Source organism: Argopecten irradians, chromosome 11 (assembly GCF_041381155.1).
Source record: "Argopecten irradians isolate NY chromosome 11, Ai_NY, whole genome shotgun sequence".
NCBI lineage: Eukaryota > Metazoa > Mollusca > Bivalvia > Pectinida > Pectinidae > Argopecten > Argopecten irradians.
In genome coordinates this window covers 23,681,599-23,708,342 of record NC_091144.1, presented here as the reverse complement: position 1 = coordinate 23,708,342, position 26,744 = coordinate 23,681,599, and the positions used below count along the sequence as shown (strand labels likewise).

The 26,744-nt window shown below is 35.0% G+C and overlaps 2 protein-coding genes across 2 annotated transcripts; one reads left to right on the top strand and one right to left on the bottom strand.

Annotated features, from left to right (window-relative positions):
* The first annotated feature begins 126 nt into the window (after positions 1–126).
* On the top strand, positions 127–4,687 carry LOC138335056 (zinc finger protein 782-like). Its single transcript, XM_069283959.1, has 2 exons — positions 127–198; positions 1,222–4,687. Exon 2 carries the CDS (start codon positions 1,245–1,247, stop codon positions 3,609–3,611), a length of 2,367 nt encoding a protein of 788 aa, XP_069140060.1. The 5' UTR covers positions 127–198; positions 1,222–1,244; the 3' UTR covers positions 3,612–4,687.
* A 1,690-nt stretch (positions 4,688–6,377) lies between these two features.
* Positions 6,378–25,931, bottom strand: LOC138335055 (uncharacterized). The gene is made up of 13 exons (XM_069283958.1): positions 25,818–25,931; positions 22,780–23,016; positions 19,360–19,432; positions 17,769–18,953; positions 17,512–17,630; positions 16,381–16,468; positions 15,585–15,670; positions 15,346–15,408; positions 14,901–14,992; positions 12,913–12,986; positions 11,973–12,204; positions 10,521–10,623; positions 6,378–8,798 (listed from the first exon to the last, which is right to left on the bottom strand). The coding sequence occupies exons 2-13, from the start codon at positions 22,986–22,988 to the stop codon at positions 8,594–8,596; spliced, it is 2,529 nt and encodes an 842-aa protein (XP_069140059.1). The 5' UTR covers positions 22,989–23,016; positions 25,818–25,931; the 3' UTR covers positions 6,378–8,593.
* Between the last annotated feature and the right edge of the window lie 813 nt (positions 25,932–26,744).

Genomic DNA, 26,744 nt, shown 5'->3' with positions numbered 1-26,744 from the left:
CGTAGGCCTATGGCACTCTGGTGGGACCATAATTATATAAAGTTAAACTGTAACAAATGTCTCAGATCCCCGTTTTCCTACCGGCGGTAACAACTTTTTCATTTTTAAGCTTTTTGTTGACCAAGATTAACACTACGACAAAACGCTTTACACGTGCAATCACAACGATAGTGAAAGCGAATGGATCCCAGCGTAAAGGTAAAAGTTTATGTTTGTAATGTTTGCTTCACGTATCGCCTTTTATAATAATTAATGTTTTTAAAGTGCCCTTTCCATGTCACTTTCCTTTTATTGGGGTCAAACATAGTAAGGATATTGATATTGTTAATGTGTGATGGGGGAGGGGTGGTTTAATATTCCATTCATTACCTAGTACTACATTAGTCCATAACAGGTTATGCCCACTCAACTACGAGTGTTACGGAGATGAAATTAGAAATTTCAGAAAAGGCTTTTAAAACAACAGCAAGTTTTCTTTCAATGTTCCTGTAGCAAATGATGGATGTTTCCCAAAATAACCCTAAATAAGTTTTAAATAATATCTGGACATATTCTATTGAATGGTTCACTAAAATTCATTGTAGATAGGTAAAGATAACCATTTTGAAAATCTCAGTACTAATGTGGCACCTCTGACAAGTTTGAATTCAGGTCATTAGAGATGAAATTGACCTGTTGTGATTGCTTTGTAAAATGACTGCATCATAAATAAATTACATTTTATATTACTAACACATTTAAAACCAAAATGCAAAGACCTGATCATATTGGGTTTGAAGCAAGTTTGATTAAAGTTCTACCATTTTGTTCAAATAAATGACCTTGGCCTTTATTTAAGATCACACTCTTGGTCATATTGGGTATACAGTGAAAACATCATGAAGGCCAGGTGATCATATATACATGTATCACTAGGTTTCAAGTTTGAATCCTATTTAATGGGGCAGATGATTTGTACACGATTGCTTGAATGTCTAGTTTGTTTAAATTCATGACATTGACCTTTATCAGGGCAAAGTGTGCTGTCTATATTGGTAACCTTTTCTCTGGTTGTGAATTGTTGAAATTAAACAAATACAACCACATTCAAGGATAGACAAAATGCCATTCTCTTATACTACATTTTTGAAACATATGTATTTAAAATTGCTTTCATGAAAATTAGGTACATTTATTAAAGCAGGTCTTTGATATTTCTTTTTTTTTGTCTGTATATTTCAGGAGTTGGCCAAGTAATACTGACGATGATGGGAGTTGATAAGGCTTACAAGGCAAAGATGAAGATTTGCAAGGACGCACCAAAAAAATACAGCTTGCGCAAACGACAAAGTGTTAGTTATAACGAGGCAGTCCTCTCTTGTGAGGATGCAGCTTTGGACGATGAGACATTGGAGGATTACAGCCTAAACTACTTATACAGTAGCAAGCCAACTGTGTTTAAAAGCCATTCAGGGGTAGCAACTGCAGCAAGTACTCGCCATGTAGGGGAGACAACTTGGAAATACTGCAATCAAACGGGCCCTCATGAAGAAAGACAAACCAGATCATCATTCCAGAAATTTAAAAACATGCTGAATCCCACTGATGATTTTTCAAAGTCTGTAACCTATAACATTTCCCAAACTATTTCATGTAAGGAGGTGACAATCACAAATCAATACAGCACGATGTCCATTGATACATGCGCTGGTGTAGACGTGAAAGGCAGACAAACAAATATCTCCGATGACTCACTTGATAGTTTATCTTTGGATTCCCAGTCGTCCACAACATCAAAATCTGATTCAATATCAGAGATTTTGACTGAAATCGAGGATAATCAAAAACAGCAGAGGAGGACCTCTTTAACACATCTGAAGTCTGGGCAAGTATATAGACTTATAACTATTTGTGAAATTTGTGGCACCGGATTTTGTCGTAAGGGGGACTTGAACGCACATTTGGTTATGGTTCACCATAAACAAGTTCAAAATTACGAAGATTTGTCGCATTCAAAGAATGACCATGTTTCGGATATTAAGCCAAGCTTGCCCATAGCAACATTTGAAGACTATGTGACTATTTCAACTAATAAGCAGAAATGTGAAACCACAGATCCTCTTTCCCATGTCATGCCAGAGTTGCAGCCTGAATTACCTTTGTACTATATCCCTGCCTTCACACCAATTGGTGCAAAACAGAAATGTGAAGCACCTCAGAATAGTGTGGGAAGTACAAGAAGGCAAAATTGCTCTCTGAAATATCAAGATATGCCAGAATTAGAATGTGAAGCTTCCAATAGTCATTTGATGGAGAACTATGATCAAGATGATACAAGTAGTAGTCATGGATCAAGTCTGATACACTCAAAATATGAAGTCTCCAATAATTCAAAAGAGGTGGAATGTGAAACTGAAAGTTTTGATAAACAGAGGTTTAACCTACCATTGTCAAAATGTGAACCACCTAACCATGTCAAGGAGGTTGACCACAGTGGAACTTCACAGACATGCAATGTAACGCGGACCTACACTGTTCTGACAGAATCCAACGTTCAGAGATGGAATGTTTATAACTACAACAAAACATTGACCAGCGATCATGACAAAACAGAAATTCTGTCAAACGGTTCATTCAGAAAGTTTTCCTGTACTGAGAATATGAATGAATTGGACACTAATGTTAATATTAATGTACCTAATACACCTTTAGTCGATTGTTCTAGCAGTGAAAGTAAGACCGAGCAGGATACAGACACCAGAAACAACAACGTCGTTCATACCCCAGGCCAACAGGGGACTAGTTTCAGACTGGATGACAAAGAAAATCAGATGACCAAATCTGTGTCGGGGATCATCAGTAATACAACATTTACTGTGGACAGCAGGTCAAGTTATAGCTCTTCGTGTAAAAGTTCATCCTTCATTGTGTCAAATTGCAGCTCTTCAGTGAGTCAATTTGACAACATCATCCAGCCATGCAGAAGAAGTATTAAACTTACACAACGTTTACAAAAGTGTGAGTTATGTGGTAAAGGATTTAGTCGATTGATTGATCTGAATTTACACAGCCTGACCCATGACTCAAAGAACCAAAGAGCATTGTGTCTTCCACAGCAAGATGAAAACGATGGTCAAATTTCAACATGTCACCTGAAAACAAAAACCAGAAGGGGAAGACCAAAGAAAAATCTTTCTCAAACTCTATCGGCTGAAAGCTTTCACATCCAAAATAAAGGGGTACCATTAAATTTAAGAGGGAGGCAAGGACAACAGAATGAAACCAAGGACTCAACACATAGAGCCAAAAAGCCAAGAACTCCAAGGGGAAGACCAAGAAAAGCAGTTTTTTCTTGGGCCGTTTCTCAGACCAATCCTTCCAATGACAAATATTACTGTGCCATGTGTAAACGATCGTGCCCCACTGCGAGTTGTCTGCAGGCACATATGAGAGTACATACAGGCGAGAAGCCATTCAAATGTAAATACTGTGATAGATCCTTCAGCCAAAAGGGAAATCTCAAAGTACACGAATGGATTCACACCAAAGAAAGGCCCTACCAGTGTACCCTTTGTAATAGCAGCTTTAACCAGCTCAATCTCCTTCGATACCACAAAACAAAAAAACATTGAAGTCCTGGAAACGTCCGAAAGCAACAAGATAAAGGAATAGAAAATTAAAAAATTATTTGGATAAAGCCTTGCTATAGGTTTCCCTCGATGGTACCATTTATTTAAGATTGGTCCCATCAAACATTTGAAGAAGTTGCTGTGTATCAGCATAACTAGAGCAGTAGGAACTGCTATAACACCAAGTACTGTATTCGACCCAATAAGCGCCCATTTCCCTATAAATGCCCTTTCCTACTATTTAGGCCTCCATTTCAATTGTGTTTAAATTCAATTTTAATCCTTAATCTGAAGCCTCAAAGGCTAGCGAAGATGGTCAAATTATAGATAAAATGATACATCTTTATCAGGTCGTTTGAAGTACAATGTCATGAATTTCTAATTTTGCTGAACACAACTTCTAGCATTATGAATACTGGTACAATATAAATCTTGTTGTTGATGGATGTTTGTAATACTTTGGTATGTGGAATTGTTTAAATAAGCAAATATTCAGAAATATTGTCTTAACATTTATTTGAATAACAAATACAAAATGCATTTAGAATCTAACGTTTATAAATTTGAGGTTGAAAAAAAAACCTTATTGAAAGTAATCATGAAGATGATAATTATTTAATTGATACATTTTTTAGTTAATGTTGCCTTGGTCACTTATTTTTTTTGGAAAAGGTATTTTACTTTTCATTTCACAGCTGTTTTGGCTGTCAAGAAATCAACATGATTGAGAGTTTCAAATATACTTTGAGAATCTCCAAGACTAGAAATTGATTAACTGTAATGGACATAGGTGGCATCATTTAAGCGAATGTTTGTTATACACGTTTTCATTCTGTTCCATTTAAAATGCCAGATTATTGATGGTACCAGTAAGTGCTATACATATCTGCCATATTGTTGCTTCTTTTATTTTGTTTTTCAATCAGGGTTTTGTTATTTATGATTCTTTTACTTATTTTGATATGTTTCAAGTTAAAAACATATCACTATAATGATTTTTTTTGTCAATACAAAGTGTACAATGCATTTTCTTTTTGTTTTTGTTAAATTTCTATTTTCAATTAAAAAATTGTTTAATACTTTTTTTTCGATGTTGTATTTAATAAAAATTGTGATGGAAAACAGTATTTCAAACTAGCACTGAAACTATTGAGTTTTGATAATTGAGCTTTTAGAATTTTCAAAAATCAATGCCCGGTTGTTCAAAGTGATTAGCTCACCTGATTAGTAAATTTTTTCCGATGATTATATCTTCACTGAAATAACCAAGATAAAGAATAGAGTGCTGCATAATCTTGTAAAATTTCGTAACGTTAGTATTACAAGAAATTATCTCGATTTGAAAATTGTTGTTAACCTAATCACTGTGAACAACTGGACTTAAGTTTTTATCAGTTTTATGATTGTACGTACTCAAATCAACACTCATAATCCTAGTTGAAGTAAGAGGTAAATACAACTGGACCCTAGTTTTTATCTGTTTTATGATTGTATGAACTCAAATCAACACTAATAATCCTAGATGAATTAAGAGGTAAATGGCAATCAAGATTGAAAACAGTATTTCATCATTTTCACTAGAACCTTCGAGGGGTGATATTATACACATATTTCCCTGCTAATTCAAGTGAAGTTAGGTTATTTAATGAAGCGAACAAAACTTTAGTTCTCAATTCTACTGGTTGATTACCAGCATGACTTTTAACTGACCTTAGAAGAGTTTGTTAATATGTTGACAAATTGCACACCTTTGACCCTGAAAGTACTGTATTGTACAATATGAAACATACTTTATATAGAAACTTTTAACAATTTCATGGTTGCAGTTGAACAACGAATATAAAAGCGCTGAATTTGCTCATTTTCTGTATTGCACATTACAGAATTATCTGCCCTTACGGTAGATATTGATTTTGACATAAGTTTGCAAGCGTAACATCAGGCTTCTCAGAGAAAACGAGAAGTTTCTCTTACAACCTAATGACATCACAATTTACCTACCCACATGGGAGATACCTGTAATATGACATCAAAATTTACCTACCCACATGGGAGATACCTGTAATATGACATCACAATTTACCTACCCACATGGGAGATACCTGTAATATGACATCACAATTTACCTACCCACATGGGAGATACCTGTAATATGACATCACAATTTACCTACCCACATGGGAGATACCTGTAATATGACATCACAATTTACCTACCCACATGGGAGATACCTGTAATATGACATCAGAATTTACCTACCCACATGGGAGATACCTGTAATATGACATCACAATTTACCTACCCACATGGGAGATACCTGTAATATGACATCACAATTTACCTACCCACATGGGAGATACCTGTAATATGACATCACAATTTACCTACCCACATGGGAGATACCTGTAATATGACATCACAATTTACCTACCCACATGGGAGATACCTGTAATATGACATCACAATTTACCTACCCACATGGGAGATACCTGTAATATGTTAAGACAGGCTATTTGTTATTAATATTTGAATCACTTTAATGGGCCAACTATGAATATTTCTAACCACAAAACACTTTTAAAATGAGTTATATAGTTGGTTCACCCAACATTTTCTTACATCTCCTTAGCATGCAAAACATGGAAGTTGGCTAGTATCTGGTTGTACATTATCCGTGTGAAAATGTGATTTCATCTGAATAATTCAGCAATCCGACATACCTATTGATTTCAATACGATTTACACAAAATATCAGACTAAGCATCAGAATGTGATTGCCATAATGCTTTATTTTACTTTCATGTCATGTCATAATAAATTATCAATAATTCTGTCATCTACATTATTAGATAAATTATATAAAGATACCCCATTTAAACAAACATTTACCATACAAGGGTACTAATCAAATGGAAATCTATTTCCTTTGTCCACCATTGCACAATTTTATACCAGTTTTTATATCTTCAGGATTTTAATTTAAAAAGTGTAAAGCACTAACACCCGCATTAAAACAAACATATCTTAATATTCGGAATTATGATTTAGATATAAATAAATAATTTCATGACAACGGTGGTGTCAGTTTACAATTTAACATAAAATACTGTAGTAAGAAATAAGCCTTGCATCAGTACAATACAAATTACAACATACTCGGTGCAGGGCTCGACATTAACTTTTTTAAGGACTTGCCCTGTCGGGCAGGTGACTACAAAAACCTACCTGCCCGACTGGAAATTTGACTTGCCCAATAAAATTTAATGAAAAATGATACAATTTCTCTATTTTTATGATTAATTTATGATTCCTTTTGATTTTCTTAATTTTTGTGTTCTATGAGCATATTGAAGAATTAATAATTCACTGTAGTAAATATAACAAAATATGTCCTGTCCTAATAAATTGTTCCTAGCTACTGACCAGTCGGGCAAGTGATAATTATCAGGAACCTTCCAGACCTAATAACTCCACTGACACTTCAAATCTGCTTTGATGTATCTTCTTCTTAGTCCACACAATATCGGTGATTATTAACGAGATGAACAGGTGTCTTAGCTAACAATATTCTACAAGCAGAAACTGTAAAATACCGATAGGGAAAGATCGATTTGAGCAGACTAGGTTGTGAATAGCCGGCATGGCGAACAGAACTTATAAATTTCTTGATTTTCAGTCAAAAGCTGGTCATGTATAATTAATCTTGATTCTTGCATATAATGATAAACTTTTGATTTCCACTATTGCCATACTATTGCTTTTGAGCTAGGCCTACCATTTGTTATCAATCTCAAAGCTCTTTGCCATGCTTTCTGTCAAATTACATTATGACTGTGTCATCAAAGCGCTTGAATTATCACATCGTGTATACTACATGGGTGTACAAACATCTGTTTGACCATGACTAATTATACCGATAAATCTGTGTAGACAGCTTCATAGCTCAGATTTTGTTGCATGACCCGTAAATGTATCTTAAGGACTGTGATATCAACTCTACATCAGCCTAAACAAGTATCAATGGCACTAAAATATCCACCTGCCCAGTCGGGCAAGTCACAGACGTAACTGACCTGCCCGACAGGAGGTCTGACCTGCCCCGGGCAGTCGGGCAATGGTTAATGTCGAGCCCTGCGGTGGAGTGTTTTCTTGTAGGATTTTAAAAATGCTTGCATATCATATTCAAGAGCATTACCCCTATAATCAGGAGTAGATAAATAAGATACAGTTTTAAATGTTAATAGCGTACCCCTGGGGACCAACAAAACCACTTTGTTACAAACATATTCGAGACACTGGAACATGACATGAAACTATGTTATGATCAAGAATTTGTTGTATTAAAGCATATTCCTTATAAATGCATTTTACTGTAATAAAACTTGTTATTGTGAATCTTCTAAATAAATTAAACTTTAAAAATATCAATTCTTATAAACAAAATGGATTGAAAACAAAAACATTAGTTTTTTACAACTAAAAAAAAAAAATAGACAATTTTGTTTGAATATAAAATGAGCTCATGATTATAGTCTCCACATTATACTAGATGTAGCAATCTAAATGAAAATCTATGATCAGAGGATTTAATACAGAGACAATCTGACTGTCTGCTTGTTTGTTGTCATGATGAAGTACACAGATGCCTACTGCTATCAAATACATAACATGCTCTAGGTGCCACATTCCCCTTCTGACAATATGTTTATAATTCAAAAAGATATTTTCATTAAAAAGATTAAAATTTTGATGCACATTGAGTTGAACATCTTACAAGCATGATTTTAGGACTTTTAAGTAAGTAATTACTATGGCATTAACAGTCAAACATTGTCATCCTGACGAGGTTTAAATTATTGTAAAAAGTTACGTTCTCAAGCAAATTACTATCGCACAATGATACACATCTTCTAACCTACATTTTCTCTTGTTCCATTACTCACACTATTAATACATGTATATCACACAAGCATGTAACAAGAATATCAGGACTTCAGAAAATCATTACAGGTAACAAGTTCACAGGCACTGTCATAGTCCAAGATATCCTTCAGAAAGCTCCTGAACTCACGCATTACACTCTTATCTTCACTAGAGTTCCGCACATATCGTTTAGATCTGACCAGTTTGTCGGCTAAATAGTGCAACCACAGAATATTTGTACGCGGATGGAAAGGCTCCCAATTATTCCTGAAAAGAGAATAGGAGTCAAAATTGATATACTGTTATGTATTCACTGACTTGTCTAATACTAGTCTTTTCTCTTGAGATTCAATGACGAGTCTAGTACTAGCCTTTTCTCTTGAGAGATTCAATGACGAGTCTAGTACTAGCCATTTCTCTTGAGAGATTCAATGACGAGTCTAGTACTAGCCATTTCTCTGAGAGATTCAATGACGAGTCTAGTACTAGCCTTTTCTCTGAGAGATTCAATGACAAGTCTAGTACTAGCCTTTTCTCTGAGAGATTCAATGACAAGTCTAGTACTAGCCATTTCTCTGAGAGATTCAATGACAAGTCTAGTACTAGCCTTTTCTCTGAGAGATTCAATGACAAGTCTAGTACTAGCCTTTTCTCTGAGAGATTCAATGACAAGTCTAGTACTAACCTTTTCTCTGAGAGATTCAATGACAAGTCTTGTACTAGCCTTTTCTCTGAGAGATTCAATGACGAGTCTAGTACTAGCCTTTTCTCTGAGAGATTCAATGACGAGTCTAGTACTAGCCTTTTCTCTTGAGAGATTCAATGACAAGTCTAGTACTAGCCTTTTCTCTGAGAGATTCAATGACAAGTCTAGTACTAGCCTTTTCTCTGAGAGATTCAATGACAAGTCTAGTACTAGCCTTTTCTCTGAGAGATTCAATGACAAGTCTAGTACTAGCCTTTTCTCTGAGAGATTCAATGACAAGTCTAGTACTAGCCTTTTCTCTGAGAGATTCAATGACAAGTCTAGTACTAGCCTTTTCTCTGAGAGATTCAATGACGAGTCTAGTAATAGCCTTTTCTCTTGAGAGATTCAATGACAAGTCTAGTACTAGCCTTTTCTCTGAGAGATTCAATGACAAGTCTAGTAATATAATAGCCTTTTCTCTTGAGAGATTCAAAGACATGTCTAGTACTAGCCTTTTCTCTTGAGAGATTCAATGATTTGTCTAGTAATAGCCTTTTCTCTTAGAGTTTCAATGACGTGTCTAATGCTAGCCTTTTCTCTTAGAGATTCAATGACAAGTCAAGTAATAGCCTTTTCTCTTGAGAGATTCAATGACAAGTCTTGTTCTAGCCTTTTCTCCTGAGAGATTCAATGACAAGTCTAGTACTAGACTTTTCTCTTGAGAGATTCCGTGACAAGTCTAGTTCTAGCATTTTCTCTTGAGAGATTCAATGACAAGTTTAGTTCTAGCCTTTTCTCTTGAAAAATTCAATGACAAGTCTATTAATAGAGATTCTTTATTCTTAGATTCTTTGAGATTTACTGTCCATATCAAGAAAAATGTCTTTAGTCTACTCTCACTTATATGACTAGAATACAAAAGTTTTTGGTCCCCTCTTGATAATTCTGACATGCTGTTGTCCATCCATGGCTTTTTTCCTTAATACTGTTGGACTGTTTGTAAAAGTAATTATTTCAAGTATAAATCCTGTCGGTCCTGCAGTACTTCAACCATGTGAACAAGCAATATGTATTTCTGACATTATAGTATCCTATTTGTAAATGCTAAATTTTTGCAGATATATTGTTCTTTTACTTATTTCAGTAAAACCATAAAACATGAGTAAATTAAATAATACATTTGATAAATTGCATGCAAGTAATAGGAAGGGAAACGCAGCTACAGCGTGTTGATGTCAGGAAATTACTTGACAGAACATGTACAAACCACAACATTGATCAACATTACATAAACAACTAACCCATTGTTGTCCTTCATTTCTCTGTAGATGTCAAATTGTAGATCACCTGACCCCTCAAACAGTGTCTCGTCTGCAGACAGGTCATTGTACACTACACATCCATCTGAAAGAATCAAATGTTAGAATGAATTAGCTATTTCATTTAACGCAACAACAACAAGATGTTGTTTAAAGATGCTCCACCCCCGACAGAGCATAAATGATATTCTTCATTTGAACAATAATTGGTGTTTAATCGTGTATATATATGCCTTATTAAAACAAAATATAATACAACATCATTTATTTTGCCTTTGGTGCATGCGCAATCAGTACTTCTTTCCATATAGGATATAGTGCCACGGAATTTTTTCGGGATGTAATCAAATATTTTTAACTTGAATTAAAATTGGAAGCTCAAAGTTTTTAACGGTGGTAATGGTGTAAAGTTAGTAACTTGTAACTGAAGAAAAATACTAAATCTTCTCCTGTTTTTGATAGTAAAAAAAATACCATTTGTCAGCAGTGGAGCATCTTTAAATGGTTATAGCCTATTTGACCCCTGTGACCTTGAATGAAGGTCAAGGTCATTTATTTGAACAAACTTGGTAGCCTTTCATCCCAGCATCCTTCGGGGCCCAATATCAGTACCCTGGGCCGTCTGGTTCTTGAGAATAAGTCGTTTAAAGATTTTAGCCTTTTTGACCCCTGTGACCTTGAATGAAGGTTAAGGACATTCATTTGAACAAACTTGGTAGCCCTTCATCCCAGCGTGCTACATGCCCAATATCAGTACCCTGGGCCGTCTGGTTCTTTAGAAGAAGTCTTTTAAAGATTTTAGCCTATTTGACCCTCGTGACCTATAATGAAGGTCAAGGTCATTTATTTAAACAAATTTGGTAGCCCTTCATCCAAGCATGCCAGAAGCCTAATATCATGTCTCTAGGCCTCTTAGTTATTCACAAGAAGTTGTTTAAAGGATTTTAGCCTTTTTGACCCCGGTGACCTTGAATGAAGGTCAAGGTCATTCATTTGAACAAACTTGGTATCCCTCCATCCCAGCAACCTACAGGCCAAATATGAGTACCCTGGGCCTTCCGGTTATTGAGAAGAAGTCATTTGAATGAAAAGTTTACGCACGGCGCACGACGACGGACGGTGCATGATGACAATAGGTCATCCTGACCTAAAAAGTAACAAGACAGAGTCAAAGTTAATATATTCTCAACATTAAAAATAAAACATAAGAATTTAAAAACATGTTTACCATACCTAGACATCCTTTAAAGGTAAAATCAGGTACTCTTTAGGTTTTACTTTTCCTGAGCCTAGACAGAGTGAAGTCTATGAGACACGCCTCCACTCTATGGGAGGGTATACTGTAGTCAGTCTTACCTTTCCTGACTCTAGACAGAGTGAAGTCTATGAGACATGCCTCCACTCTATGGGAGGGTATACTGTAGTCAGTCTTACCTTTCCTGAGTCTAGACAGAGTGAAGTCTATGAGACACGCCTCCACTCTATGGGAGGGTATACTGTAATCTTTTCCCATCAGTCTGTACTCAATCTGTGGTGCCTCAGTCCTTTTCACCAGAACATTTCCCCAATGTAAGTCGCGATGCTCAAATTCCAGGGCTTCCTCGGCCACTGCTAGTGAAAAGGCTACTTGAACGAGGGCACTTTTTGCTTCAGAGATATGCTGGAACTGATCAACAAGTAACATGAAAATGTTAATAGTGTTAAAATTACATTAAACCTAACCAGAACAATGTTTTCAAAATTATGATGGCAGTTGAGTACTCTAATTTACGTACTGAAGGAAAAAAAGATTCTGTGATCTGATCCATAGAAGATCATAAAACAGTCTTCAGACTAACTTAGATTTGGACAATCAGAGATAAAAAGGTTACATCAGTTTCTATTGTCTATACAAAAATTTCAGTTTACGATTGTTTACCAAATATCTCTTATGTGTTTTACTTTGTAATTTAAAACCATTTCAGAAATGAAAATATTTAAACAGTACAGTTTTACATAAAGACTGCAAAACCATGCTTTGGTTTCACATATTGGCTTGTTCTTAATACTGGCACACTACATCCATGCTTGATTTTCAAGAATATGTGACTAATTCAAGTACCATGTTATACCTGCTAAGACTATTGTTTCTATATGAATCGATGATGGAATGATGCTAAAAGATGATATCTTGTGCTAACGTCATTTCAGCAAGAAAATTACAATGAGTTACATACCATCACCACTAGAGATACCTACTAGTCCTGTAGAAACTATTTTGGGTATCACATGGTACATGAGCCAGTCCAATTATATGTTGAGTTAATGCAAATCAGATGAAGATATAATATTGTCCTGTCCCTCCTCTTACATAAAATTTGTCTGAGATCCTTACCTGACAAGACTCCAGGTCACGTCCACCATCAGCAAACTCAAACACAATGAACAGCTGGTCATCATCGAAAATGTCTGAAATAAGACACAGGTAAAGGAGGTTACACCTGGTAGTGTAGACTGTTATATATAGAAACAAGACACAGGTAAACACTGACTCAGATTACACCTGGTAATGTGGAATTTTATATATAGAAACAAGACAAAGGTAAAGAGGTTACACCTGGTAATGTAGAATGTTATATATAGAAACAAGACACAGGTGGAGACTGACTCAGATTACACCTGGTAGTGTAGAATGTTATATATAGAAACAAGACACAGGTAAACACTGACTCAGATTACACCTGGTAATGTAGAATGTTATATATAGAAACAAGACACAGGTAAAGTCTGACTCAGATTACACCTGGTAATGTAGAATGTTATATATAGAAACAAGACACAGGTAAAGTCTGACTCAGATTACACCTGGTAGTGTAGAATGTTATATATAGAAACAAGACACAGGTAAACACTGACTCAGATTACACCTGGTAATGTAGAATGTTATATATAGAAAAAAGACACAGGTAAAACTGACTCAGATTACACCTGGTAATGTAGAATGTTATATATAGAAACAAGACACAGGTAAAGTCTGACTCAGATTACACCTGGTAGTGTAGAATGTTATATATAGAAACAAGACACAGGTAAAGTCTGACTCAGATTACACCTGGTAGTGTAGAATGTTATATATAGAAACAAGACACAGGTAAACACTGACTCAGATTACACCTGGTAATGTAGAATGTTATATATAGAAAAAAAGACACAGGTAAAGTCTGACTCAGATTACACCTGGTAATGTAGAATGTTATATATAGAAACAAGACACAGGTAATGACTGACTCAGATTACACCTGGTAGTGTAGAATGTTATATATAGAAACAAGACACAGGTAAAGTCTGACTCAGATTACACCTGGTAGTGTAGAATGTTATATATAGAAACAAGACACAGGTAAAGACTGACTCAGATTACACCTGGTAATGTAGAATGTTATATATAGAAACAAGACACAGGTAAAGACTGACTCAGATTACACCTGGTAATGTAGAATGTTATATATAGAAACAAGACACAGGTAAAGACTGACTCAGATTACACCTGGTAGTGTAGAATGTTATATATAGAAACAAGACACAGGTAAACACTGACTCAGATTACACCTGGTAGTGTAGAATGTTATATATAGAAACAAGACACAGGTAAACACTGACTCAGATTACACCTGGTAATGTAGAATGTTATATATAGAAACAAGACAAAGGTAAAGAGGTTACACCTGGTAGTGTAGAATGTTATATATAGAAACAAGACACAGGTAAAGACTGACTCAGATTACACCTGGTAGTGTAGAATGTTATATATAGAAACAAGACACAGGTAAACACTGACTCAGATAACACCTGGTAATGTAGAATGTTATATATAGAAACAAGACACAGGTAAAGACTGACTCAGATTACACCTGGTAATGTAGAATTTTATATATAGGATCTGAAATGAAAGTTCATTTTATGAAACAAATTTTAATACTTTTTTGTATGCAAAATCATAATTTCAATTTATCATGAATATGGTCAAAACGACAAAATTTCCATAAAATCCTTTAATCCTTTTGAAATTCGGGTGTCTGGAAACATAATCTGATATATTTACTTTTAAAAGTTTTAAATTTGACCCAAAAGTAATATATATATATATATATATATGTTTGTCCTTAAGTATTGTAAATACTCATACCAAACCTCTATTAGCGTTGAAGAATACAATATTAAAATTTATAAGTTCACAAAAATAAGAAAACAAAGAAAAATATATGTATTTGTAATAAAGGTAGAAAGTCGCTTATTTATTGAAGTATATACAAATAAAAACCTACATTTTGTTAGGATTAATCTCCAATTCATTTCTGAATTTCTAACAGAAAACATAAGTACCTGGTTTGTCGTTTTCCGAGTGGCGTTTTTTATCAAACGCTACCCACTCCTGCAGTAGCTTGGCTGGATACTTGCCCTGTACACAGGATACTCTAAAACAGATATTTTACTCTAATGCCATATTCAAGGTAACAGATGTTGTTCATCATTTTGTTCTATCATATTATTTTATTATTCTATTTGTAAAAATTGCTAAGTGGACATAAGCCTATCAACACACCGGTGTATGTTATTACAACTAGAGTGTAAATGTCTTATTTAAAACCAGCTGCAGTCATAATGGAGGAAAGCTTCCTACCTATAGTCATCCAATATGTAGCTAAATAACATGATTCATGTGGTCCTGGATATTTTATCAAAGAAGTAGAAAATATAAAACAGAAAGTAACCATCCAATATCCGATTTATTCAGATCATAAGAGAAAGATAAAGTTCATGGACTTACTTATTCACTTGGCAAAAGTTCGGAGTGAAGGATTCTTTTAAAGACCTCAAGGAGCTGAGTTCCCTGAAACAAAACAAAATTTAAATGAACAATTCAGACAACGCATTTACCAGACCGGTGTTAACCAATATTACAGGTGGACACAGCGATTACTACAGGACTTCCGCATAAAAGTTTTGAAGATTGATACATCTACATATATATGATATTCTGCTAAGTGTACAATAAACATCACTTACCTAGATATTACTATTTCTGGTAACATCTCGGCAAAAGTTTTCTGTGGCTCATCATTTACAGGAAACGATCCCTCGATAGGAATCACCTATAGAATACAAAATAAAGTAAGATAGAAATGAACAGTGATCATGTAAGAAATATTGATCAAAATTATAAACACATGTACACATATATCATGGGCCAAGTGGCTATCTGGCCTATAAGATGACCTTAATGGTATTAAAGAATAACACAAACTTTATTGAAACCTTATATTTACAAAAAGAGTTCCATATATAATAATGATAATTTTGATAAATACTATGATCTCATTTTGCATGAAGCCAAAATTAAAATTTTGTTTGTTTGGGATTAACCGAACTACCCATTAGAAAAGCCCCTTCTAAAATATTTGTATGGCTCCTCTGAAATTACAATTTTATTTAATTCAATTATTCAAAAACCTTTGGGTTACAATTTTAAAAAGTGAATGCAAAAAAAAGTTCTTGTGAAAATAAGTTTTGAAAGAGTCATTTCATTTTTATTATTTCTTTTAAGCATGTATAATTAAATGTGGTTTGAATTTTGCAAATAAAATAAAATCTTACCAACTGACCCACATTCTACAAAGGTGTTCGGTAAATTCCAAAACGAGGAATATTTAAGAATGGCCTGGTTAATCAGTCCAGAAAAGACAGAAAAGTGTAAATTTCAGAATTATTCTTATTATAATTTTTGGAAAGAAATGTTGAGCGTTAGGTTGAAAGATGACACAGTACCCCACAATATTAATAAGCAGCTATACAAACAACTGACCTTGATAGCTACTGATTTGCCTCTGTTCTGCGTCCTAAACACCTCTCCGTAAACACCCTCTCCAACTTTTGTGCACATTGACATCATTCTTAAAATAAAACATAAAATCTAAATGTTTTGAACAACCAACTTTCCAAAAAGTGCTGGAAAATTTTGTCATCTATTTTTTTCATATTATGAAGTGTATACATTGTAACACTGTCCACAATATTATTGTTTCATAGTACAGAGAAATCAATCACCTTTATTTCACATTACATTGTAATTACCTATTTGGAATACATACTGTATAAGGTATGGCTGATTTCTGTTGCTTTTCTTACCTATTTGGAATACATACTGTATAAGGTATGGCTGAATTCTGTTGTTTTTCTTACCTATTTGGAATACATACTGTAAAAGGTATGGCTGATTTCTGTTGTTTTTCTTACCTATATGGAATACATACTGTAAAAGGTATGGCTGATTTCTGTTGCTTTTCTTACCTATTTGGAATACATACTGTATAAGATATGGCTGATTTCTGTTGCTTTTCTTACCTATTTGGAATACATACTGTATAAGATATGGCTGATTTCTGTTGCTTTTCTTACCTATTTGGAATACATACTGTAAAAGGTATGGCTGATTTCTGTTGCATTTTTTACCTATTTGGAATACATACTGTAAAAGGTATGGCTGATTTCTGTTGTTTTTCTTACCTATTTGGAATACATAATGTTAAAGGTATGGCTGATTTTGTTGCTTTTCTTACCTATTTGGAATACATACTGTAAAAGGTATGGCTGATTTCTGTTGCATTTTTTACCTATTTGGAATACATAACGTAAAAGGTATGGCTGATTTCTGTTGCTTTTCTTACCTATTTGGAATACATACTGTATAAGGTATGGCTGATTTCTGTTGCTTTTCTTACCTATTTGGAATACATACTGTAAAAGGTATGGCTGATTTCTGTTGTTTTTCTTACCTATTTGGAATACATAATGTAAAAGGTATGGCTGATTTTGTTGCTTTTCTTACCTATTTGGAATACATACTGTAAAAGGTATGGCTGATTTCTGTTGCATTTTTTACCTATTTGGAATACATAATGTAAAAGGTATGGCTGATTTCTGTTGCTTTTCTTACCTATTTGGAATACATGTTGAAAAAGGTATGGCTGATTTCTGTTGACACACCTGGTGAACCTTGGTGCGGGGTGAATCCTCAACGACAGGGTTGACACACTTTTTAGGAGTCAGTGCGTCCTAGTAATAAAAGACAATTGTGATAAAATGTTATCTAATATCATTCTCATTACTATACATAATGAAATTTTTTTCATTTTAATTTTGTTTAAGTCAACTGGGAGTCCATATAAAAATAAATGTACAAAATGTACTTACAAAAATGGACCCATTCAAATCTTGTTTCTTCCTAGCTTTCTGCCTCAGACACATTTGAGGTGTAGTTTTGATGTTGTCAGCTGTGTGATAGGACAAATCCTCAGACTCACTATCCGCTGTGTTGTAGGAGGAACAAGACAATCTTTCATTACTTTCCTCCTCCTCCTCATCAGAACAATCTCCCTCTTCAATATCGTTAAGAACATTGTCCTCACTTTCGTGGAGATTTTCAGCTAACATATAACGTGTTGAGTTATTGTGTGAGACACAATTACTATCATCCTCATCATTTGTTATGTCTTCACCCTCCTCATCTTCATTTTCCTCTATATCACTAAGAGCAATATCATCATCTTCAGATGACTCATTTTCATCGCTGGTATCATTGTCATTATCATCATGATCAGTAGAACTTTCATCTGTATGCATGCTGATTTCATGATCACTAAAAAGACTTTTTGAGTTGTCCACTATCATGCTTTTCCCTTGAGTGCTACTACGAGTTGCTACATGCATGGACAAAAAGCTCTCTCTAAGTCTTTCCAATTCAACCACACACTCGTCTACAGGACTTTTCCTTACATTAGAACCACAAGACTTTTTGGAACTTTCTAAATTGGTGGAAACTTGGCGTGCGGGAGGTGTAGACAGTATCTGTGAACCCTCTACTATACTAGATATGCCCAGTTTGTCCAAGTCTGTACACGATGACCTCTCTTTAGTTTCCAATGAATTGTCATTACTATAGTCTACAATAGGGCTATCAATAATTTCAATATGAGACAGGTCCTTATCCTCCATTCTCTCTGAGAGTGGTGATCCTGGATGAAACCTTTTTGCAAAGGGCGTGCTGGTCTCTATCTGCAGTTTCTTGCCAGACCTCAGGTGGCAAGGGGAACAAAAAGCAGGGCTGTTCTCAAACACGTTTTTTCCATTAACCTGACCCGGGGTACCAGATATCACAAGACTGTAGTCATCAAAGTCACTGAAGTTATAAAGTGCAGACGATGAAGCAGATGTATTCTTCCTCATACTGTAATGATGCAGGGCAGAGATCTGACCACGTTTCCGTTTCCCATAAGTCTTTACTTCGTTGTCTTTGATGTTACCACGTTCTCGAAGTGCCCTGCGTGGCCGTGACGTGCTGTGGAACAGTCCTTCACTACAAGTACTGGAACTACTTCCCTGGCAAAACAAAAGGAGTTCAATATAGACAAGACACTTAAATTGTACCAAAGGATGTAGTTTACACAGGCATCACTCAAGTTGCTGTAAACCTTATTTTATATGCAACTAAAATTCACATATCTGCAACTAATAAGTGCATGTGTAAACCCTCCCCCTGGTGTTTAAAAAGTGCATTTTATGATATTTCAGATCACATCTGCCATACTTTATTTCTCATAGGTAGACAACTAATTCAAACGATTTCTCATGTTCTTATTGACCTTCGAATGCAAGATCAGATCACATTTGTCATACTTTGTTTCTCATAAATATTGTTCAATCTGAGGAAATTGATAAACCACATCTATGTTTTTCGGTGTACAAGGAACAATTTCAAATCTAATCATACCAATACCATGCTTACCCCTCCGCTAGAGTCTATCTTCCTCAGATTCCACCTCTTCTGTACTGGTTGTTGGTTTTCTTTATTCTTGTTCCTATAAGACAAAAGGTTTATTCCATTATCCAGGTACAACTGTTACAGAGGAAGATTAATTGACTAAAAGATATATTGCTTCCTGGTTAAACCTTGTATCTCTAATGGTTACTATCACTAGTTCGTGCGATATCCTAATCCATCCCTGGGTAATCTCATAGAAAAACTGAAGGCTATGTTTGCAACAACTGCAGGGAATACCAGCTTTTCTGTAATTTTGTGTGTACAGTGGACCCGCGATAATCCGGACGCCGGTAGTCCGGAAAACTCTCATCCGAACGGAAATGTCAGGGAACGGATTTCCGTAACGTTAATTATACTCACTAGTCCGGAAATTCGTATTCCGAATCCGGAACTCCATTTTGGGAACGGAATGTCATTTTCGTTGATAAATTCCCGCAATAATCCGGACAATTCGTTGTCGCCACGTGCCGAGAAAATCCAAGGCCAGCTACAGTCATGTGTACAATACACACAATCACTTGACACTGAGTGTGTTGTCATAACGACGGCTGCCCGGTCATAGCCACGGGCGTTTACCTGAACACCTTTCAGACGGGTACATGCAGTCATGTAACGGTTCATTGGTTTTCTATAGGAGTAGGGCTGCCGCGGTTCACCGGTATATTGGGGTATTGCAATACACCACCAAAAAATATTGTACCGCGATACAGTTTACCTGTACCGGTTTTTTACGATATATTTTCTTAGTATCATAATTTCATTAATTTGATATAATTGAAACGTCCTGTCATTAAAACAAAACCAGCAAGTTGTATTTGTTTTCCTTTCCGATAATATGAAGCCATGTGGGTATCCCTTTCGTTTTCATTCGATTCAGATGTCGGTCAAATGTTTGTAACTAACGTGTATAATGTTCAAATGATTCAAACATTTGCATGACGTTGAATATAAACAATATGACATTAGGCTAGTTTCTGAAATATTATCAAGCTGATTCGCTCCATCAATCAACAATACCGGAATATCTAATTCTCTAAACACATTTAAGGCCCGGTGAATACATGGCTGCAGGGATTTTGCCAGCTTTTTCAGGCTTCATCGTCCGCCGCCATTTTCGATTTCCTACACGTGTCAAAACAACACTGCAAGCCGGTCAGCCCTTTGAAGTTTAATCACGATCGTAAGCTTATTTTACCAGGACAATTGTACGTAAATTTGTTCATCATTTAGGTTCAAAAGTGTAAATATTTGCAGACACTATCATGCTTAGTTATTGCATTATTAGGTTACGATCGTCTGTAACAGTTAATTAGCCTAGCGTTTTCACAAACGACTCGTATTTTTTTAAAACAAGAACACATTTGAACATTTTTGTTACTCAACAACATGGTTCAAATCGATGTAAAACTACATAACATAGCACTGTATGTTTGTATAATGTAATGGGTGTTTTTATTATGTTTTTTATATACAAAATAGACAACACATATGTTAATGTCAAAATATTGCAATACATATCACAATACAGTTGTTGTGTATCGCAATATATCGTGGTACGCTTCTGCCGTATCGCAGCAGCCCTATATAGGAGATCAAACTTCAGTGTTGTTATTGAGATACGCAATATATGTTTAGCCACACACTTTTAAACATGCAGTTTGAGCTTGGGTACGGGTACGTATGCTGTAGATACCTTACTTGTTTCGCATGCAGAATATATCGCTATGAGTATCGAATGCAATAAAGTGAGATAATACTCACAAAATTAATAAGAATTTTAAATGTATGTGAATCTATTCGAATTCATCGTCTGTGGTATAAGATATAAAGGCTACGGCATATGCCATTTACACGTGTGTGACATTGTGCACGAAGTTAGACGTGAACGGGCGCGTGGTTGTTACAAACGTCTGTAAGTCAGAAAGCAAAGATTTGTACGGGCGCGTGGTTGTTACAAACGTCTGTAAGTCAGAAAGCAAAGATTTGTAGAAATGGTCATTAAAAAGACACATTATACAAAATAACAATTATATGAGTTTATAAAATGTTCACAACTATTTGTTATCATAGTTTTTTTTATGCCAAGAACGTAGATGATATTGATCCTTTGTTAGGCAATTTGCCGTACGACAGATCAAGAGTGGGATACGTAGCTATATGCATACATAGTACACAATTAACAATGGCTTTAGGTTTCGTATTTTGAAGAAGAAATACGTTTATTCAATATTTTTAACGTAATGATATAAAAATACCTATAAATCATAACAAACGAAGTATTAATTATGATACACGTATATTACATAAAAGCCTATCATCGATTACAAGGTCAAGGGGAGTAACTCGTACGTGCCAATTTAATTGACTAAGAACACGGAATTCGGCAGTCCGGAAAACTCGTAATCCGGACGGTTTAGGCTGGGAACGAAGGTGTCCAGATTATCGAGGGTCCACTGTAAATTATTTAATTTTCATTCAGTCTGATAACTGAGGTAAGTACAATAGGACGAACTGTCCAACTGTTTTAGGCAAGACTTTGAACTTGAACGAAACAGAGTAGGTTGGTCCTTAATTAAACATCAAAAGACTTTTGATTGGTCAAATAACAGTAGACTTATCAGCTCAAGATTTTTTTCTCCTGAATAAAATATATTCAGTTTTGCTTTAACTTGTCAAGATATTAATATAACACTTTCAGTGATACTGAAAGTAAATCTTGCCGTCTCAAAGATCAGTCAACAGGCTGTCAAAATTTTCTATCATCAATGGATTCATTAAGATATACCATATTTTCAGGACTATAAGCCTCTACTTTCTTCCCAGGAAATCAAGAGTACATTTGAGTTATAATCCAGTGTAATTTATATATGGACGACCAGAAACATAGAGATTGGAAACTCCTTCTTTGTCTTTGTTGACAGGCACAGGAACCTCCAGTTTATAGGCATTTTCCCTCGGCTAACCACTTTTAAGTGCATTCTTTTAAACAAAGTTTAAACATTGTATCATGGTTTGCTGTGACCAGTTTTTCCAATTAATGTTACTTAATATGATTTTTGAAAGCATGAAAATCAGCAATTTTACCTGGTTTTTCGAAAATCAGACATTCAAAACCGGAAGTGCATTTTGTTTTATTAATCTATAAGTTAAAATTACTTATCTTTTATATCATTTCAAAGTTATTCTGCTGTATCTAACTATTTAAAAGTTTATCTAAAAACCCTTAAGCACATATATACAGAGGTACATCTGCCGATAGTAAAAATGGCGGAGTTGCCAATCTCTACGTATATATATGTTTCTGGGACGACTAAATATAAAATCATAGTTTTTCATGTTGTCATTGACCTTAAAAAGTGAGGTTAGACCTGGTTTTTTTTTTACCTATTTCTTGTTTTCCGGGGCTGGAATATCGAGTTGTCTGTACTGTTGTGTGATATTGACAACGAGTCCATACTGGAACTGGTACTGAACACATTCTTCTCCACATCTTTTGAGCTCTTGTCCACTGCATTGTTCCAAACATCAGAGGATATGACTCGCTGTCGATGACGACCATAAGTCTTCACCGTTCTCTCTCCTCTCTTCCCCATAGCTGATGTGTTGTATCCAGTCAATGGACTGAAATGACAACAGTATTACAATAAAAATATTTTTTTTTTAGATTTCAAAATGTTTGCTTGTGTGTTTGATTAATTATTGTCCTATTAACAGCCAGGGTAAAAAAGATGAGATATTATCATACTTCTACTAGCTGCAATATTGTAGCTCAAAAGACTTTTTGACAGAAAATGGTGTCGTCTTTAGAGCTACAATTGGTGCCTTATTACTGCTAATGGAGCAAAGTAATGATTATGCAAACCATTATAAAACGTTTGTTTGCATTTTTATCGTACTTGAAAAGCTGTTTGATATCGCTTACCTACTACGCAATAAAACTGAACCACATAAAATATCAAATTCTCATCGAGGCATTATTTTTTTACATAATACATATAAAGGTCTTTCTGAAGGGAATTTATATGGCAAGTCCACAAATTGTGAATTTGACGTCTTGTGAGCGGTACGGCAGATATTAGAATGGTAGTTATGTTTGTTTTGGACAAAAATGATATGTAAATGCATGTATACGCATAAAATAATTGGAAACCTACAAAAAAAGTATAGAAAACTATGCCCGAGTGATTTTCGGAGGCAGTGCTCCACTACGACACATAGGGACCAATTTGTACCCGGCCGAAAGGTATAGTAGGCCGGGTACGTATATTCGTTCTATACTTCTACATGTAATAAAAATTAAAAGTATACCTCTTATGATGCATTACTGAATTTTTCTTTTTAATTTGTAGAGCTACCTTCTACTCCATAGATGACAAATCTGATCATGAGGACTCCTGGTGTCCAGTTTCACCATTGAACACCTGATAACCAGCCTTATTTTATTGTGTGTCAGTGATTTAGTAGATGTGCTACAAATTTCTTAGGTTAAATATTTACACAAACGTTTTAAAGAACTATTTCTGAAGTAAATTAAATTTTTTGTCACTGATAACTACTTAATTATGACAACTCATTTATATTGTTGAATTTTAATTTAGTAACTTCTTCTTATCATTGATGAGAGTGTGTTTGTTTTAATGCTGATAACTTGTAATGTATGAGAGATATGTATGTCTACATGATCATGAGTGCATGGTGAAATTACTGGGGTCTATATATGTGGATACAATGTTTTCAACATTTACAAGTTGTTAAAGGCCCACTACCTTTCTGCAGCAAAATATAAAGGTTTCTGAAAAATATTCACATCAGTAAATATATATTAATGGAACATTGTGCATGATAATGTTGTCGCCTGGTGGTGTCATATTAGTTAATGGGTATATCATTTATGCTCTGTCAATGGTGGAGCATATTGTCTATTCATCAAAACAATATATTATAATTATCAACTTAATTAGCTTAATTATGCCTCATCAAAACGGCTATTAACAAGCACTGCAAATTTCAGGAGTCGGGTTTGAGTGGAAGCATTTTTCTCTTCAAAAATGTTGTTTACCGTCAGTTTTGTGTATAGCTATAAATAGCTATTATAGCAATATATCGCTATAATAGCAATAAAATTACATGTGCCCAACCTGATTTATGGTACCCTTGAAGGACCAATATTCGTCAGGGTAATCAAATCTTCCGTATATCAACAAACCACCAAGAAATAAAATGTACCAATTTTATCAACACAAATATATAATGTTTTGTCTTACTTGTACAACAAGGTGTCTATCAATTCGTTATTTATCTATTGCAATACGGAGGATTTCTAACAGTCGGTCGCTGGGTGATGGCCGACCCAAAAGGGACCTATTTTCGTCAGGGGGGCTGATTCGCTTATTTCGAAAAATTGAGATCATTCAAAACAAATGATGAACAGCAGGCGCTTGTGAGATCGTGTTTTAGCTGAAAATTACTTGTAGTTACATAGATTTTAAATCTTTAAACATATTGGTCATAGAAAGTGGCGAACACCTCTGTTTACATAGAATAACATTGTTTTCCACAGTACCGCACTAGAAATTTCGGGTAACTTTAATCGCCAAAATAATTTGAAATTACCCAAAATTTCGGCTATGAATCACATAATCAGACACGTGACTTCCGGTACTTTGTTGACATACTGCTGATCAGTGCACATGGACAGTCAAACGCTGACGGTAGGGTTTTAAAGTTTCATTTAAAATGGACTTGAGAAAATACCTTCGTTTTGGGGTATGCTACATCGTTTTTATAAAATCGCTTGGTTATAGTTCACACACCCTTTTAAGCAAGACAAATCTTCCTTGATCAAATCTGCTTTGGCAGACGACACTCTTTATAAATTCACACGATAGTTCTTGAGATATAAGCAAAATTGTAAAAAAATTTGACGAAAGCAGGTCCCTGACGAATTTAGGGCACTTGCATGACCATACCGAACTATTAAACCCAAAGTGGGTGATTGTTTTGTTTTTGGAAGTGGGGGGTCGAAGTGGGCATTTGTGTCGGTGATCGAGATCAATACTAGAATATCAAACAGGAGAGATTGGAGCTGTACTAATTGTTCACAAAATAAACTCGTGATAAACGTTAGAACACTAGCATAGTCTGCAGTTCAGTCTACATGTTAACTAATCCCTATTGAGATTCCTCCTCTAGACTCTTTTATATTCGGACGTCTGATAGATGTCTCCGACGAGAGGCATCTATCAGACGTCCTAATATAAAAGAGTCTAGAGGAGGAATCTCAATAGGGATTACATGTTAACAGGTTAACGTTGGGCAGCTGCTCTAGATCTGAAGCAGCCTATCGCTCGATTCGTGAAATTTAAATGATAGATAGAGAAACACATTACAGTTATTCATGGCAACTCATTATCTCAACTTACTTTAAAACCTAAAATAGAAAGCTATAGGCTTAGTTCTTCACGATACCCTTTTTCACATTTTGAAGTGTTTACCATTTATCAAATATGGCGCTTGTGTGTTTGAAGAGATGAAAGGACACATTTGATTGGCTAAGAAATGGAGCCACTAATCTAATAGCCACAAAACAAATCCGTCAAAATTATCCGGAAAATAATACGTTTTCGTATTATAGGCCGACTTTCAAACATAAATTATTTTTTTTGATAATAAACATGGAGTAGTTGTCTATCATTGAGCCAAACGGCAAGAAAATGAAATGAATCTCAACGTCTCGCCACCAAAAAATATTGATTGTTCAAATTTTCTAACGTGTGCTTGAATCCAGATTGTTCTCCTAACAAATTTACAACTCCTAAATATGGTTTGATAAAAGAAATGCCGAGGGCTCAGTTTCACAAACGTTCCGTAATTTTAAGGAATCCCTCAACTTAAAAATTTCCATAGCAATGCATTACAGATTTGAAGGCTCCTTAACTTAAGACTGTTTCCTTAAAGAACTTTTTAATGACAGTTTAGACTGTAAGCTGAAAATTCTGCTTCATATACAGGCCTATCAAAAGTGTACTATTTTGGGCATCATTAGGCTTTTTTTTATTTCTTTTGTTTGGGCAAATATATAAGGCAAAAATATAGGCAGGTTTAGACTATAACGTAATCAGAAGCCTTGGCTAGCGGAGATGCATGTAACGTTAGCGTAGCGTCACGCACGAACTACACTATCTAGTTACAATATTATAAGCTCAGAAGACTTTTAGACAGAAAATGGTGTCGTCTTCTGATATACTAGGCCCATAGGGATCTGATAATTAGTTACAGATTATATAATCATGGACCCACCAGATTGCCTTAAGACCATTTTAGACGTGTTAGAGATATAGAAAAAAAAC